General features: G+C 46.3%; 1 protein-coding gene across 7 annotated transcripts in view; it reads right to left on the bottom strand.

Moving 5' to 3' along the window:
* The window catches only part of ATP6V0A1 (ATPase H+ transporting V0 subunit a1), a 30,538-nt gene extending 19,165 nt beyond the window's left edge, over positions 1-11,373 (bottom strand). For 4 of the 7 annotated variants that reach the window (XM_080565290.1, XM_080565291.1, XM_080565286.1 and 1 more), the window contains exons 1-9: positions 11,247-11,373; positions 10,960-11,038; positions 10,535-10,632; positions 9,905-10,033; positions 5,041-5,144; positions 4,098-4,224; positions 2,681-2,763; positions 1,916-2,009; positions 367-579 (exon numbers count right to left, since the gene is read on the bottom strand). In XM_080565290.1, coding sequence (XP_080421416.1) covers positions 367-579; positions 1,916-2,009; positions 2,681-2,763; positions 4,098-4,224; positions 5,041-5,144; positions 9,905-10,033; positions 10,535-10,632; positions 10,960-11,038; positions 11,247-11,363 — 1,044 coding nt within the window. In that variant the 5' untranslated portion in view covers positions 11,364-11,373. The remainder of the gene's footprint in view (positions 1-366; positions 580-1,915; positions 2,010-2,680; positions 2,764-4,097; positions 4,225-5,040; positions 5,145-9,904; positions 10,034-10,534; positions 10,633-10,959; positions 11,039-11,246) is intronic. The other 3 variants (XM_080565292.1, XM_080565288.1, XM_080565289.1) reach the window with 1 other exon arrangement.
* Positions 11,374-15,036: the final 3,663 nt, after the last annotated feature.

Raw genomic sequence — 15,036 nt, 5'->3', positions numbered from 1 at the left:
GACTCTTCATTATCTACCTGAGCAGAAGGCAAGCTTGTTAACGTCCTGGATACCTCCCTTCAGGAAGTTGCACTACATATGAAAACAGCAGGACTACAAAGCACAGCTAGGTTAACCAAACGACTCCAACACAGAAAAACACCTGATCACAGCATTTTCCTGAACTTCAAGGCTTACACAACGGATTTATGAGGTACACAGCATTATAGCTACAAGCCATGACTCCTGCATGTTAAATAAGCTGTTCTCTGTGAGGACTGACTCAAACAGCCCAAAGGGATGGTTTCCAGAAAAATCAATTAATCCACGTTGCGTTTGCTGACAGCTTGAACAGAAGCAGACAGGAGCAGCGCAGCAGATACTCACAGTGCCCCTCCTGAGAGCAAACTGGATAGAATCGAGGTCAGCAACAGGACACCAGACTTCAGCAATCAAGCACTTCTGTGTCACATCGATATTGCACAGGTTCAGGGTATGGTAGATGGCCTTCATCTTGCGTACTTTGATGAACCAGACACGGATATTTTTAGCAGCTGCCTGCAGAACCCTTTGGCGATGATCCTCTGTTTGGTTCAGCACCTTTCACAGAAAAGTGGGACAAAAATGAGGCAAAATCAGTGGCCAAAACCTGCAGCACACAGAACTGCAGTGAAGTGGGGCTTACCCACCAGAGGACGGGTGCCTGAGCCCTGACACCCATCCCGTGCACAAGACTGCCACATGCCTGCCATATATGCTTTAGTCTCCATATTAATATGTTCCGCTAAAAGATTTTAGGGCTTCCTTCCAGGTATAGCCTTTGAACACCTTCCTCCTCCAACTCCAAGGTCAGTGGTTATTTCAAACAATGAACTGTTCTGTGATCACAGAGAAGTTTTTTCCTCCACCCAGGTTAAAAGAGCAGAGGAGAGTTCTACAAGTGAGGTGTACACTGCCTTAAGAAAACAAAAACATTACAGACTTTTTTAAAAAAAAATGAAAAGGAGAAAGTGTTTTCTACTACGGGTGTTTTCCAACTGGAACAAGTCTAACTCAGGCCAAGTCAGACTCCCAGCCTGGAAAGTCTGATACTCAAGGGAAAGTGAGGACACAGGGCACAGCTATCACATGCAGCTTTGAATTCTAACAGTCAAATTGCTTCTGCATTCTTTAGAATTACTAAACAGCTGCACCACACAACTCCAGCTTGAGAGGGGTTCTGTATAAAATAAGGTGGTCAAATTAAATCATTACTTCTTCTAGCTCCTGACCTTTTTCCTTATTTTCGTCTTGGATCCCTTACATTTTTTTGCATTATGACATACTGCCTTTCTCCCTTGAAGCAAGCATCAAATATTTCAGAGCTGGCACCCAGCAGTTTTCTGTGGTGATTGCTTTTTACCAACATCCAGGCTGCTGCACAAGAGCTTAGTTTTAAAGCAGAAACTCTACAGGACAACACAATGTGAAAATACGAAGACAGGCAGAAAAAAATAGCTAAGTTAAAACTTCTTCCAAGCTGAGATAAAAATACTAAGTTTAAATTTATTTTAATTAAATTCTTGCAGATGAAACAGACAATTATACAAGCATGCTTTCAGAATTGGAAGCAGGGTATCTTCTTACACATGAATATTCTTCTCTGCTCCCTAGCATACAGTTCTATATTAACACTGTATTTACATGTGTATAATTAACTGCTCGGCCCTCTGGAAAGATCCAACCACCTCACCACCCTAAGCCCTGAAAAACAAAACAGCAGAAGAGAAAGCCTCCAAACACCTTTCTTGCACTGCTGAGCTGCTGGTCTCAAGCTACCTTGAGCTGAAAATATGGTCACTTAATACGTCCGAAATTTCTCCTCTTTTAATAGGATCCACAGATGAATTCAACTATCAATTAAACAAACAAAACCCGTTGACCCGATTTGTTTTACCATCTGAAGATCATCAATTCTGGTATTGACACCAGAAGCCATTTCCTTCCGCTCCTGCGGTGTTTCTGGACACGGGTAGAGGGAGGCACGGAATCTGAAATACATGCAAGCCTCCTTAGTAACAAAGATGGAAGGAATAAACCAGTCAGGGAAATAGATGGCTGAGACCGAACACAGGCATAAAGCAAGCAGCACCTTTAAAGTAGTTTCTGTTCAGCAAACCTGCCAAGCAGTTTCAGTTGCTAAATCACATGGGTGCAGAAGTTTGCTTAAGGCCAAAACAGAAGCTAAACGTTTAGGAAAAAATGAAGCGAAAGAAAATCCTCTGTTCCCTGCACTGACAGCATTTCAAAGGCACTGTTGTGCAGTTGATTAGCCATCCCAGTTCAGGGTGCTGTTATCACACTAACGCAGCTGCTGCTAGAAGTAGTCATTGTTGGTCTCCCCTGTGACAATACTGCCTGCTGACATCCCGACAGGCCTGAATTCAACATTTACTTTGTTGTTTAAGGTATTCCTCGAACAAAGCAGTCATCTGCGTCGAGCATTATAGGCTTAGGGAGCAGCCAGTTTGACTGTAAAACATGATTCACCTAGTTAGGGTAGGATTTATTTGCTGTCAGACTACAGTCATCATGAAACAAGTAGCTGAAAACTACGGACATTAAGCCACTTCAGTGTATTTCAAACGCTCGAGTGTGTTCCTTTACGGGTACTGTACGCAGCGAGATGCCTAGCTGTAAGACGTTCAAGTAACTTGCATACCCTTCACATATCTTCTTGACTCTGTTCTTTAACTGGTCACCTTGGAAAAAGATGATGAACACAGACTTGTGCACATAATCCCCCTAGAAAAGAAGAAAGGGTGTGTTGTAATAGCCCAGCTGTCTGCAGAAATCAGCATTACAGCAGATTACAACAGAGCTCTACTTTCCCTTCACTGAAATCTGTTCATATAGGGATTGTATTTGCATAGCAAGTCAAGAACGCACCTTAACACACGAAGTCACAAGAAAAGCACTTTCCTTAGACACAGTATAGAACATCAAAGCTGTACTTGTGTTTACCGAAGCAAAATTCTAGATCATCCTACTATCTATTCTATGGCAAACAATAAACATGAAAATTTGAGGAAAAAAATATCACAAGAACAGAGATGCAATGAAATTATATATGTATATATATATATATATCATCACTAACTGAAGGCAGCCCGCCTACAGAATCAAGCAAAAAGCTAAAGAGTGAATTAAAGTAAGAGGGAATTTTGCAACTTTGATTCTCCAGGGAGGCCAAGAGCACATTCTTTGCACAGCTGTTTTCATGTTGGTAGCTAGCTCCCCTTTCCTGCATTTGTTGATAAGTTATTGTTCTACCTTACTTAGGAAACCTTACCATAATGTTTCAAGAATAATTACATTAGGTGTAACCCCAGTTTAAGGAAGTGTTGCACAATAAGAACAAAGTGTCTCCTTGCTGACAGATAATTCAACAGGTCAACTACCGGGGCTGGTGGGACAAGAGAACAAGTCAGCCTTCTGAGAAACAGAAGCAGTCACTGACTTTCATCGTGCCTATTTTTTTTTTTGTTCCAGCACAGCTTACATACAGCCCTTCTTTTCACACGTTAAGATCAACAGCTCCAAAAATTCAGGCGTTGTCCACTGATCTGAGCAAAGAGGACTCCGTATGTAAAACCAGGCCCAATCACAACATTTACTATTTATATTCGTAATAAAGCCAACAGTTCTGAAGTGGATGTTTACATTTTTGGGTAACAAATTAAGAAAAATGAAAGGTCCAAGCTCAGATTAAACGAGCTACTAGTGTCATGCTAATGTCCAGAGGAGCCTCTCTTTCAAGGAGGTTTACCACTTATTCAGAACTGCACAAAGGAGTTGTGTTTGTACATTTTTGCCAGAGAAGCAGCTATGCCCTGCTGCAGTCCAAATTCAGAGTTGTTTTTCCCCTCTCGACAGCATTCATTACCCATCTCACTTTCTTTTTTTTTTTTTAAAGAGCAGAAAAACATTTGCCATTAGAGCCTCAGGCGCTGCACGCAGGTACTGTGAAGGGATGCAACACAAATGTTTGCCTGCATGGAGCTCATGGAGGGATACAGGCTTAGATCTATAAAGCGGATCCTTTTACAAATCCGATTGTAAATGATGGTTTCCTTTACCGTTACAGGATCCTCCAGGGGGTTTTCAATCTCTGCTTGACGCAGGAACACGTTCCCTCGGCACACTCGCCACAGCATGCGCTCAAACATGGGGATTCGCTCGCGGTTGATCACACCAGCCACAAACCTGTGTAGGGGACAGTATGAGTGTGAGCCCTGCACCTACAAGAATACACATCCCAGCACCCAAAACACTGACACCGACTGGAGTTTAGCATCAGATTGAAAACGACAAAAACCTTGCTTTGAAATTAGTTCCTGATGCAAAATGAAAAATCCTCTACACGCACAGAGATAAAACTACAACAAAAACAGTGGCACTATACCAAAAGCTAAGACTTTTAACAGCAAAATGTCTACCAAGAAAAAAGGAGAAGAAAAATATATTGAGACATACGGTTTCTATACCTGCTACTGTTCATTTCAACAGGCTCACGGTACGTTACACACCAAGCATTTACCAGGCAAGGCTACCACTGACTATGTTCTAGGCAGGTGCTTCAGGAGACCTCACTGACTCAAATGTCTATGTCCAGACAAAGAATTACACGCGTATGGATACGGCCTGGAAGCAGTTAGTAAAGAAGATACAGAACTATACAGATTTCTCAGAGCATTAGGTGCTCACAGTTACTGGTTTCAACAAAGTTGGGAGAGCTCAGTGTCTGAAAAAGCAAGCAGAACAGATTTATAAATAAACTAGTACTTTTTTTTTTTTTTTTGTGTAGAGAGAAACGTGCAAAGCACAAATATGAACTGGAAAGTTAATGCACATGGGACACGAATGGAGACCAACAGCTAGTTTTAGATCAGCCTGGAGCTGCTTCAAGTGCCAGTCTGGGAAGTTCTGCAACAACTGTGCTCAAATCACCACGGACTCCGCAAGATAAACACAAGCCAGCAACCCTAACGCAAGACAGACGAAAGCACAAACTGCCGTTACCCGAGCCGTAGCGGGGCACCTCTTCCCATCTCGCTTGGCTCCAGGAGCGAAGAGGATTCCTCCAACAGGTCTGGATCCGCCATCTGCTGATGATGCAATTCAGCCTGAATTCACAAATCAATTAATATCTAATGAAACTAGTTAGTGGCATGCAGGGAACGAGGAACCAGGAGATAGTTGGGGGAGACAAACAAAAAAAAGAACAAAAAACAGTGGAAAGAGGAACCAGATGATAGAAAAGACAGCGAGAATCACACAAGGAGGAAAAAAACAAGAGGAAAAGTGGAATGGCTCTAAGCTCCCACAGCCCAAAGTTTGCTGCAACAGAACAGAGGGGCTGGGGGATATATAAGTCTGAAGAAAGGCAGAATTCCAAGAAATTTATCCAGTTTTAAATACAAGTGATGTTCCCAAGAACCATTTTTAACAGCACAAAACAGCAACACACCTTACTCTTATCTTCCCCTTGATTTTAAACGGAGAAAGAAGTGAAAGCAGAGGCTGATTCACTCTTGCCCTATTTGTGCTTTTTCTGCATATTAATAAAGATGCAGAAGGCATTTCTAAGAGGTGCCTGTGAAGTTACACACGTGAAATAGTCTGGTACACAGGCAGAAGAGCGCTGTGCAGGTAAGCCTTCGACAGACAGCTTAACTGACCCTATAACTTCACAAATTTGTAACCCTCCAACCCAGTTACACAAGACCTGCATATCCTATACATCAGGCTTCTGCCATACTTCAGAGACAAGGCAGGACTTTATTCCTTTGGGAATTAGGTGACAATAGTTTGATTAATTCCACGTTACTTTGCTACATCAGCATGGATACAGTCAGAATAAGCAACAAAATCCAGAAGGACTGGGTATGAATTCTCTTTACTGACTGTAAAAAAAAAATCTCCCTCCAGGAAAAACACAGTACTTCCAGCTTAAGCACACACTTGCTGCTTAAATCCATTTATTCTGCATTTATTCTCCTATTCACTATGTCTATTCTTGCCAGTCACATAATATGTATTGCTTAAGGCTGTCTGACAACGTTACTTTTTGACTAGCTAGGCATTAAAATATGAAGCAGTTTATACAGTCCTTTATTGCAACTGATTTGGAGACTGAAATTCTTGGGAATACAGCTTGTAAACATCAGCAATTTGAGTCAGGAAGGATGCTCAAATGACATCCTCTTGGGCATCATCTTCATACTTCATTCACAACCCAGCGTCACAGGTATTTCTACCTCTGCAGCTTATATAACGAAATGGAAGAAATTGATAGAGCTCTTTAGCACAAGCAAAGGGCCAAATTCTACCCTCTGTGGTACACAGAGGCCTTCAGCCTTCCCCACTGTGCTGCTGGGGAACTTGCTACAGTACATTGGAAGGTAGAGTTTGACTGCACAACACGTAAAATGCACGCACGCAAGCAACGCAGTCTTGCAAATGTATATGGCAAGTTTAACAACTCAGCCATAATTTCTTTATTCTTGCAATGGTTGCATAATATTTTTAGTGAAAACTCTGCTACATTTTACTTGCATGCCAAATAAAAGCGTTTGCAAGGCTGACATCAAATCCAGCTCAATTGCTTGCCCACACATTTGCTTTAGCTAATAGATGTTACAAAAGTAAGGGAGCCCTTAATTTATTTTGGAAAGACAACAAGTTCTGGTCCTTTCGACCTTACGCCAACTCGTTGCAATATCAAACAAACAGAATGAAAATTTTGCTTCACAGAGAACACAGCAAAACAAATTTGGTACCCCAAAACACAACATACACGCCAACACACCAGTGATTATTTAGTATCAAGACTCAAGATGTTGAAAAACAACAAGACCACTGAAGGTCTAAGAGGCTTGTATTGCATTTATCAGCAAGCAAGATTCTCTCTGATAATTTTTGCGAGGCAAATGTTAAGAGTAGTTGAAGCGTGGCTTCTAATCACCACATTTTAGCATAAAAAGGTTAGCGCATGAAAACTTTGGATCCACCTCACTTGCGAGAGTAGCTCTTACAAGTGTTCAGTGGTACCTCTGACCCTCTTGGGGCTGTGTCCTTTGTTTGGGACACCATATAAAACAAAAAGTCCTGCTTAGAGGAGTCAAAATTAAAAAACAAAACACCTTAGAGAAAACCTAGTTAGATTAGTTTTACTAGCAAAGAATTACATACACGATAATTATTTGTGTAAAAAAAACAAAACAGCATGTTCTTCAAATTCATCTCCCAATCACTTTAATTTGATGATCACGCCCTTTTTAAAAAGGAAACGGCACAGGAACATCAGCTCTGCTCTGGAAGGATATGTGCAGTGTTAGAAGATTTAATAGAAATAAAAAAAAAAGACTAAGGGAATGAAAGTGCTAGCCATTTACAATGCAGAGAGACAAGACTCTAGGAAATGTACTTTGAATAATGATTTTCCCCAATAGTGAATGAAACATCGTAAAATTATTGTGAAGTTGTTTGTTGATTTTTTTTTCAACATCAGGTCATTCAGGATTAGAAAAATCTCAAGCATTCACACGTCAGAAATTAGAACATGCCCCTTTCATTATCAAATATTTTTTTAAAACTGCTCATTGTTCACCCAAATCAGCACCTTTAATCTCAAGGCCTGGAAAAAGTTTCATTTCCCCTGCTCTTGATTTAAGGTTCTGCTCTGTGCTGGCCCCGGGCTGCTCCCCGCAACGCCATACAATTCAAGCCCCTTCCAGTCCACGATCAGAACAAACACCAGTTTGCACAGGAACTAAAAAGGATTCATTTTGCCATCTAAGCTATTAACCCAGAGCCCAGGCAGAAATGACAGATGCGAAACGAACAGAAAAAAAGCAGATGGTGGGAAGAGTTAGAGGGAAGAAAGACAGGGGACTGCATGCCATTAACCATTACTTTTCCAGTCTTCTTTTACGCTCACACTCTAGGATGCTTATGGCAAAACTTCCAGAGAAATCTCTCCGGCTCTTACTGCTCTTCACAAGCAAAGACAAGAAGACTGAGAAAAGGAGCATAATCATCAACATGGTGCGTTGAGACAAGAAATGGCTACTGTGACTAGAACGGTCACAAAAAGAACTAAAGAATTTCACCATCCCCCTTCCCCCAGGGCAGGAACTCCAGGCAGCAGAGCAAATGCCAAGTGTAAAAGAGCGAGGAGGAAGCCATTTCTTGTGCAACTTATTACTATGAACAGCACAATCTTAATTACAAGTTTTTAAGGTCTTCAAGTGTTGAAGGTACTGTGCAAATGACAGCATGACAAAATGAAGCGGTCGGTACTTCAGGATAAGACTGCACGAGGCTCAGAAGCCCTGGGCTGGTCAGGATCTCTCGCACAGCGCTGTTAACTGCTTGCAGTGTGAAGTGAAACTTGGTTTTGACACTTATCTTGTACCGAACTTCACACACGAACTGTTCAGTTTGCTTTTACACATAGCAACGTGTCATATTTATTACCGCAGAGAACAGTTATCAAATGGGAGCAGAAACACATCTAAACCTTCTCTGGCCGGTTCACTGAAGCCTGACACAAGGACTCCTTCTGGGGGTGACCTGACACGGATCGTTTCAGGAGAAAATTAATTTTTAATCTTTCAATTTCGCGTGTTCATACCGTACTTGAAGAAAAGCAGAAGGTTGCTCTCACCAGATAATAACAATTCATGAAAAAAAGTGCACAGCACTAGCTGTACTTTATTTTAGTCAATATTCAGTTAGAACAGGCAAGCTGATTAGCTTCTTAATGAAGCTTGGTCATAGATTCTCACGGTAATGCTGCTAGTCCAAAGAGACTCTCAGCAACCTCTAAGTGGACATTCAACACTCGAAGATGAGCCTTTTTGTACTGAAACCAACCCCACGACCAACCAACCGATCGTATCAGCAGTACCTACGTAAGCAGCAGCTAAGGCTTATGTTGGCACGGGAACAGCCTTAATGCCTGAACAGGCAGCATCCCGTGCCAAAAAAAAGAACCGTTAGATAAACCGAAGCTCGCAGGAGCCCAGCTCCACTTGACCACAGCTTTTGTAAATACTAGAAGCCATATCCATTAAGAACTCTTTGAGGAAATCCTTGATTAGAGGAAACTGGACATGTGCTCAGCAAAAAACACATCCTCACCATTCCAAAAAACATACAAGAGCTCTTTGAGAAAACTCTCTAGACTCTGAAACGTTTAACCTTTCAGATGAAGCATTAACTCTTCTCTCATTCGGGCTTTATGCCACTGTATGGTGAATGACATCAGAGAAAGAAAGCGATGCCAGTTTCCAGCCTAGGTCTTATTTAACAAAATGCTGGCTACTTTAAGTGTTGTTTTTGCTCTAGTACTTACCTCTGAAAATTTTGGGGGTTTGATCCAAGACTCATTAAAATTAATAAATAAATCCATTACCTTAAATGGACTTTGTATTACGTCCCTAATGAGTAATCTCCTTACAATTCCAGGGTTTGAAAAGTTAAATTTCATTGTAATTCCTCTGCGTAAGTGAAGCATAACTGCTTATCTGCATACATACTAAAGAAACTCTTTTCCAGTGAAGAAAGCGCTCACTGTAGCGCAAAATTTTTGGTCTGTTGATGTTCTTTAAGAACTACTAGTACCTTATTTATTTTCAATGGTTTTTAGTGAAACCGTTGCTTAAGATTAAAAAAAAAAGACATCAAAAGAGGCAAATCATGGGCAGCTATGTGTACTGCATGAAAAACGGAAAATAATTTGAGAAGCTTTCATAAATAAAGCAGAAAAATGACCCTGCTGTCTGAAACAGCAACGGAAAATATATTTGAGAGTAACAATGGTAATTTGTGGGAGAAAAACCTGCTACCCAAGTGCTAACCCCACTCCCGGTATTCTGACCTCATCAAAAAACTGCTGAGTTTTACGCAGTATAAATTTTAACTCTGTCAGCTCCAAGAAGTTTCTCTTCAGAGCTTCCTGGTTTGTGTTGATTTCTTTAAGCTCATTTTCAATTTTCTCAAAGTTTGCCTGCAAGATAGAGAAAGAAATGACAAAGCAATTCTATAAATACGTGCTGTTAAGCCTATTAAAATAATTTACATGCACTTTGCATACAAATAAAGACACTATCTCCAAACATTCTCTTCAGGAAACTTGACGCACTTCATACTCAGCCACTCTTTATTTTAGACAGGACTTATATATTGTTCTTCAAATCATTAGAAACCCTCAACAACTTCAACACAGACCCACCATAAATCATGCAAGCCCAACAGTTTTGGAGACATTTCACCTGTTCAAGTGAGCCAAATTACAAGCTTTTGCTTCTAATCGTATTTGGATAAACATACAAGCAAAACAGTGCTTGTGAATCAAAGCCAAACTGACGCGAACCAGCACAGCTAGCGTTTCAAGTGACCACTGAGGACATCTCTACCATGAAAGTCACTCTATATCTATCAGGGGAGCTAACGTCACCTATTTTCATCTAAAGTCAAACAGTACTTGAGTCTTAAGACGCATTATTACCTCCAAGTCAATCATGTCACGCGGAAAAGGCACCTCTGGGTTTTCACCAGTGTCCATGATAGGAATATTTGCCTTTTTAATCTCCTTCTCAACAAACCCTGGAGAAATAGCAGTGTTAATGTTAACTGAAAAGATCCTTCAATGTCAAATTATCACCACGCTAACCCCCACCTAGGCTGGTTAGTAGCCATGCGCCCTTTCACCTGCTATTCCAACACGGTCTAATTTGGTTAGAGTCATCTTTCAACAAGGAAATGAATCCTTGGAAGCAGCCTGGCTGGCTGATAAGCAGAAGGAAGGCAGCCTTCACTTCTCTGCTCTGCACTTTGCCTTTTAACAGGGTGCTGCAGGTTTAACCCGTGTTAACTTCCTCCTGTAAAAAGCCCCAGAGTTACGGGCACATGAAAACCCAGTGACAAACGTACTGAGCTTGCGGTCCATTTCTTCGCACCTCCTGACTTCGTTAACGAATTTACGCTGGAACACGTTCACGTCCGGGTTCAGCTGCCAAGACAGAGACACATTTCCTCAGCGACACCCAAGCGCCAAGGTCCCCCCCGAGGGGAGCAGCGCCGAGGGGAAAGGGGAAGCCAACAGGCACTGGGGGGGGGGGGTCCCTCGGGGCCTTATTAAGGGGGGCACCGGGCCGGGGGTGGCGGGGGGGTTCCGGGGCCGCCCTTTCTGCGGCTTGCCGGCGGCAGCAGCTACTCACGTCGCGGAACTGGACCTTCCCCAGCTCGCCCAGCTCGCTGACGCAGCAGTACGCGGCCTCGGACTGCAGGAAGAGCTGCGCCAGGGTCATCTCCTCGCTGCGGAACAGCTCCCCCATGGCGCCGCCGGGGTCCCTGAGGGGACAAACGGGGAGAAGGGAGGCGGGGGCGGGGGGGCTGCCAGGCCGCAGCCAGCCCCTCACAGCGCCGGTGCCGGCCTCGGTAGGCCCCGGTACCTGCCGCCGCCGCCGCAGCTCCGCCACCAGCTGATCGACCGCGGCGCCCGCCCCTGACGTCACCGCGCACGTCTCCTAGCAACGACGCACGGCGCCGCCGCACCGGAAGTGACGACGAGGGGCCGGGGGAAAAGGAGGGCCCGGCCTGCTCGTGACGCCGGGGGGGCGTGGTGTGAGCGGTGACGTCACGGGGCGCGTGGGAGAGGTGTGAGGGTGCGGCTGGGCTGCGGCGGGCACGGGGGGGGGGGGGGCCTGGGCCTGGGCCTGGGCCTGGGCCTGGGCCTGGGCGCTGAACCCCCCCCCCCCAGAGCCCTCTCCCCTCAGCCCCCCCCCCCCCCCCCCCCCCCCCCGAGCCTCCTCTGGATCCCCCATCCCTCAAAGCCCCCCCTCAAAGATTCCCCTCCTCAGACCTCCCCCCCCCCCAACCCTCCCTCAGAGCTGCCCCCCCTCCCTTAGGGCCCCCCATTCAGAAACCCCCTCCATAGATCCCTCCCTGAGGCCTCCCCCTCAGAGTCCCCCCCCCCCAAATTCCCCCTCTCTCAGAGCCCTCCCTCAGAGCCCCCCCCAGGGACCCCCCCCTCTCAGAGACCCCCCAGGGACCCCCCTCCCTCAGAGCCCCCCCCGAGCCCCCCCCCAAATTCCCCCTCTCTCAGAGCCCTCCCTCAGAGCCCCCCCCAAGGCTTTCCCCCTCAGAGCCCCCCCTGAACTCCCCCTCCCTCAGAGCCCCCCGCCCAAGCCCCCCCGTGCCGTTCCAGCCCTTCCCGCGTGCTCTGCGCTCACTTCGTGCACCTGTAACCAGCCCCCTGCGCCCCCCCCACCTCCAGCCCGCTGGGCTGCCCTGGAACAGGCGTGATTTAGCCGGAGACGGTGGAATTACGGGGTAAAAAAAAAAAAAAGAGCAAAACAGCAAAACGCGGAGCTCGTCTGAGCCAGACCCGAGCGCTGAAGAAGCGCGTCCTGGTGGGTAGGGCATTCCCTCCGGCAGCCCGAAGGCCAGCCCGTGGGGGCCAGCTCCGTGACGCAGAAACCCGGTGAAATACAAGAAACCCTGCGGCCTGTCAGGGGTTCCCTACGGCCGGCGGTTACTGGAAACGTGGTTCTTTGGGAAGCGAGCCAGATATCACAGATGAGTTGATCCGAAGTTAAAATCCACGAAGCTTCCATGCACGTTTTCTTCTTTGGAGGACAGAGGGGATAGGTTTTCTCTCTGTCCAGTCATTCCCTCCGCACTGCAGCTAAATGTAAGGACACAAAGTGTGTCGACTGCTCCCGGTGACTGTTTAACGCAGACCCTGTCGGCTGCAAGCTGCGGCTAATCCTTGTTCCCACAGGCCCCGGGCAGCTGGGTCTGGCTATTTTTGAAGTCGGCGAGCTGAGCGGTTTCCTCTGGTCACAGGAACTTCCACGGGCCGGTGTGGAAGCAGATGCTGCGCCTCGCTTTCCTTTGTCGTCCTGCGTACATCTGGCAGCTTTTCTCTGAACCTGAGTTACTCTCGTTTTTGTTAGGACTGCCTGGCCCCCGCCTATAGAAAGAGGCCACGGTGGCGCCGTGAAAATTGCTGAGATATTCGAATGGTCTGAGATATTTCTGGGATATTTAAATATCTGTGGCACAGCCTAGGCGTGGAAGATCCAAGGCTCAAACTGTGTCTGCGCAATAAGAGCACCGAGACATTGTTCGCGCTACAAGAGGTCGAGACACTTTTTGCTTGCCCTTTGGGATCAAACCAGCGGGAAGGCTCCCGAGGGAAGGCTGCGGTTTGCCACCTATTGGCTCTTCCCGGTATGTCTCCGCTGCGGAAAATGGCTGAAACGAAATTAGGCTCAAGATAGAAAATTACTCATCGCGTTTTAGCGCGGGGCGCGGCTGCTGCGTGCTCGGGGAGCACAGAACGTGGCTCTTGGTGCGTCCTGAGCATCAGGACCGAAACCAAACTCCTGCTCTGACGATTTCTCTCTCTCTGTCTAGGTTGATGTGCTCGATCTGCTGCTGGTGGTTTTATTCCCAGCTGGGGAAACTGAGGCGCAGCGGTTGTGCTGAAGTCACACAGGGCAGAGCAGGGACGAGAGTGGCGCGGTGCTCGCGGCCCGGCCCGTGGTGGAACTTCCCAGCAGACGGCTGCAGGAAGCCACTCCGAAGAGAGATCCCCGGTGAGAAACAACGCGCTCTGGCAGGGGAGATGGTTTTTTACATGGGACTGACTCATCAGCACCAAACGCTGGAAATAAACGCGCAGGGAGAAAAAAAAAGGTCCCTCCAGGAAAAAAAACAGGGCGTAGACAAGCAAGTTATTTTTAATACGTGACATAATGCCATAGTGGAGGCTGCACAGCGCGGCTTACTAAAACCCGGCCTAGCTCAATGGCGCGGTGCGGGTACAACGGCCCTAAAAAGCAAGCTGTCACGCGACGGAGAGCACGGGGGCACGGAAAGTGCTGAGCGCAGCGAGCATTCCTCATGAAACAATGCCCCTATACATCTGTTTGCGCATAGTGGGTTCCCCAGCTTGTACGCTAGGAATTAAGGACTTCTTCCAGCGCTGGTCGAGGGAGGCCGTGAGCCTGGAAAGGACAAAAACTGCCGGGCATTTGTTTTATTTGCCAGCCTGGGGCAAAGGGCAAGGGCGGGCTGGACCCCAACCCAAGGCAGGATGCGTTATCAAGGCAAGGGGGAACCTGCAGCCTTGCCAGGGTGCCCACAGCCCTCCAGAGATCCCTGGGAGCCTGGGAGGGTTTCTGCTGCCTTGGGCAGCAGCTCGGCCCATCCATGGGTGGCCGCGTTCCTTTGGCTGAGCCAACACGGGAGTAGCGAAGTGACCCCGTCCAGGGTCGCTCCCGAGACGTGAGCTTTCCTTCTTCGTGTTCCCGTGCTTGGTCTTAGTGGGCTGTGGACACTGGGAGCTCCTCCCGAGCGCCTCCTTGCCCCGCGGTCCCCAGGCAGTGCTGGTCCCACAAGCTGTAAACTTCTGCCGACACTGTGTCAGAGTCCAGAACATGCCTCGTGCCAGCCCCGAGGTTACAAGTCAGCAAAATAAGGGTTATTCCTTCCCTTTGTTTTCCAAAGTGTTCTGTCCTCTGTTAATTTATGAATCCTATTAATTTATGAAATAAATAGGTTGGTGGTTTGTTGTTGTTTTGTTTGTTTATCCAGTAAAGCCCTGCGTAGCACAGTGCATGCGAGCACTTACAGGTAAATTTTTGCGTGGCGTTTGCTGAAGCGTGCCCTGCATTTAGGGCTGGTGATTAGATTTGTCCATGACTGAGGGTTGCAGAGCTGAGAGAGCTGCTTTGAGGCAGGGGCGGCCAGCTGCTTCACTTCAGGAGCGAATTATTCTTACTCCTTTTGCGTTAAATCTGTACGGAGTTGTGGTGCACTCTGCCTGCACCGGGGGCACTCCTACAGTTACATTCACACACACTGGAGCGTGCGTTTTTATGACCCAGGAGGTTATGTGCCGTAACTACTCAATCCAAATCACAGCTTTTTTTACACAGTGTTGAAAATCAGGCTCTCAAAATCCTGGAAAAAAGGCTAACTGTTGGCAAAAGATCTGAA

The sequence above is a fragment of the Anser brachyrhynchus genome, assembly GCF_964034855.1.
Source record: "Anser brachyrhynchus genome assembly, chromosome: 22".
NCBI classification, from domain to species: Eukaryota; Metazoa; Chordata; class Aves; order Anseriformes; family Anatidae; genus Anser; species Anser brachyrhynchus.
The sequence above is the reverse complement of the archived record's forward strand: the minus strand, read 5'-3'. Positions and strand labels throughout refer to the sequence as shown.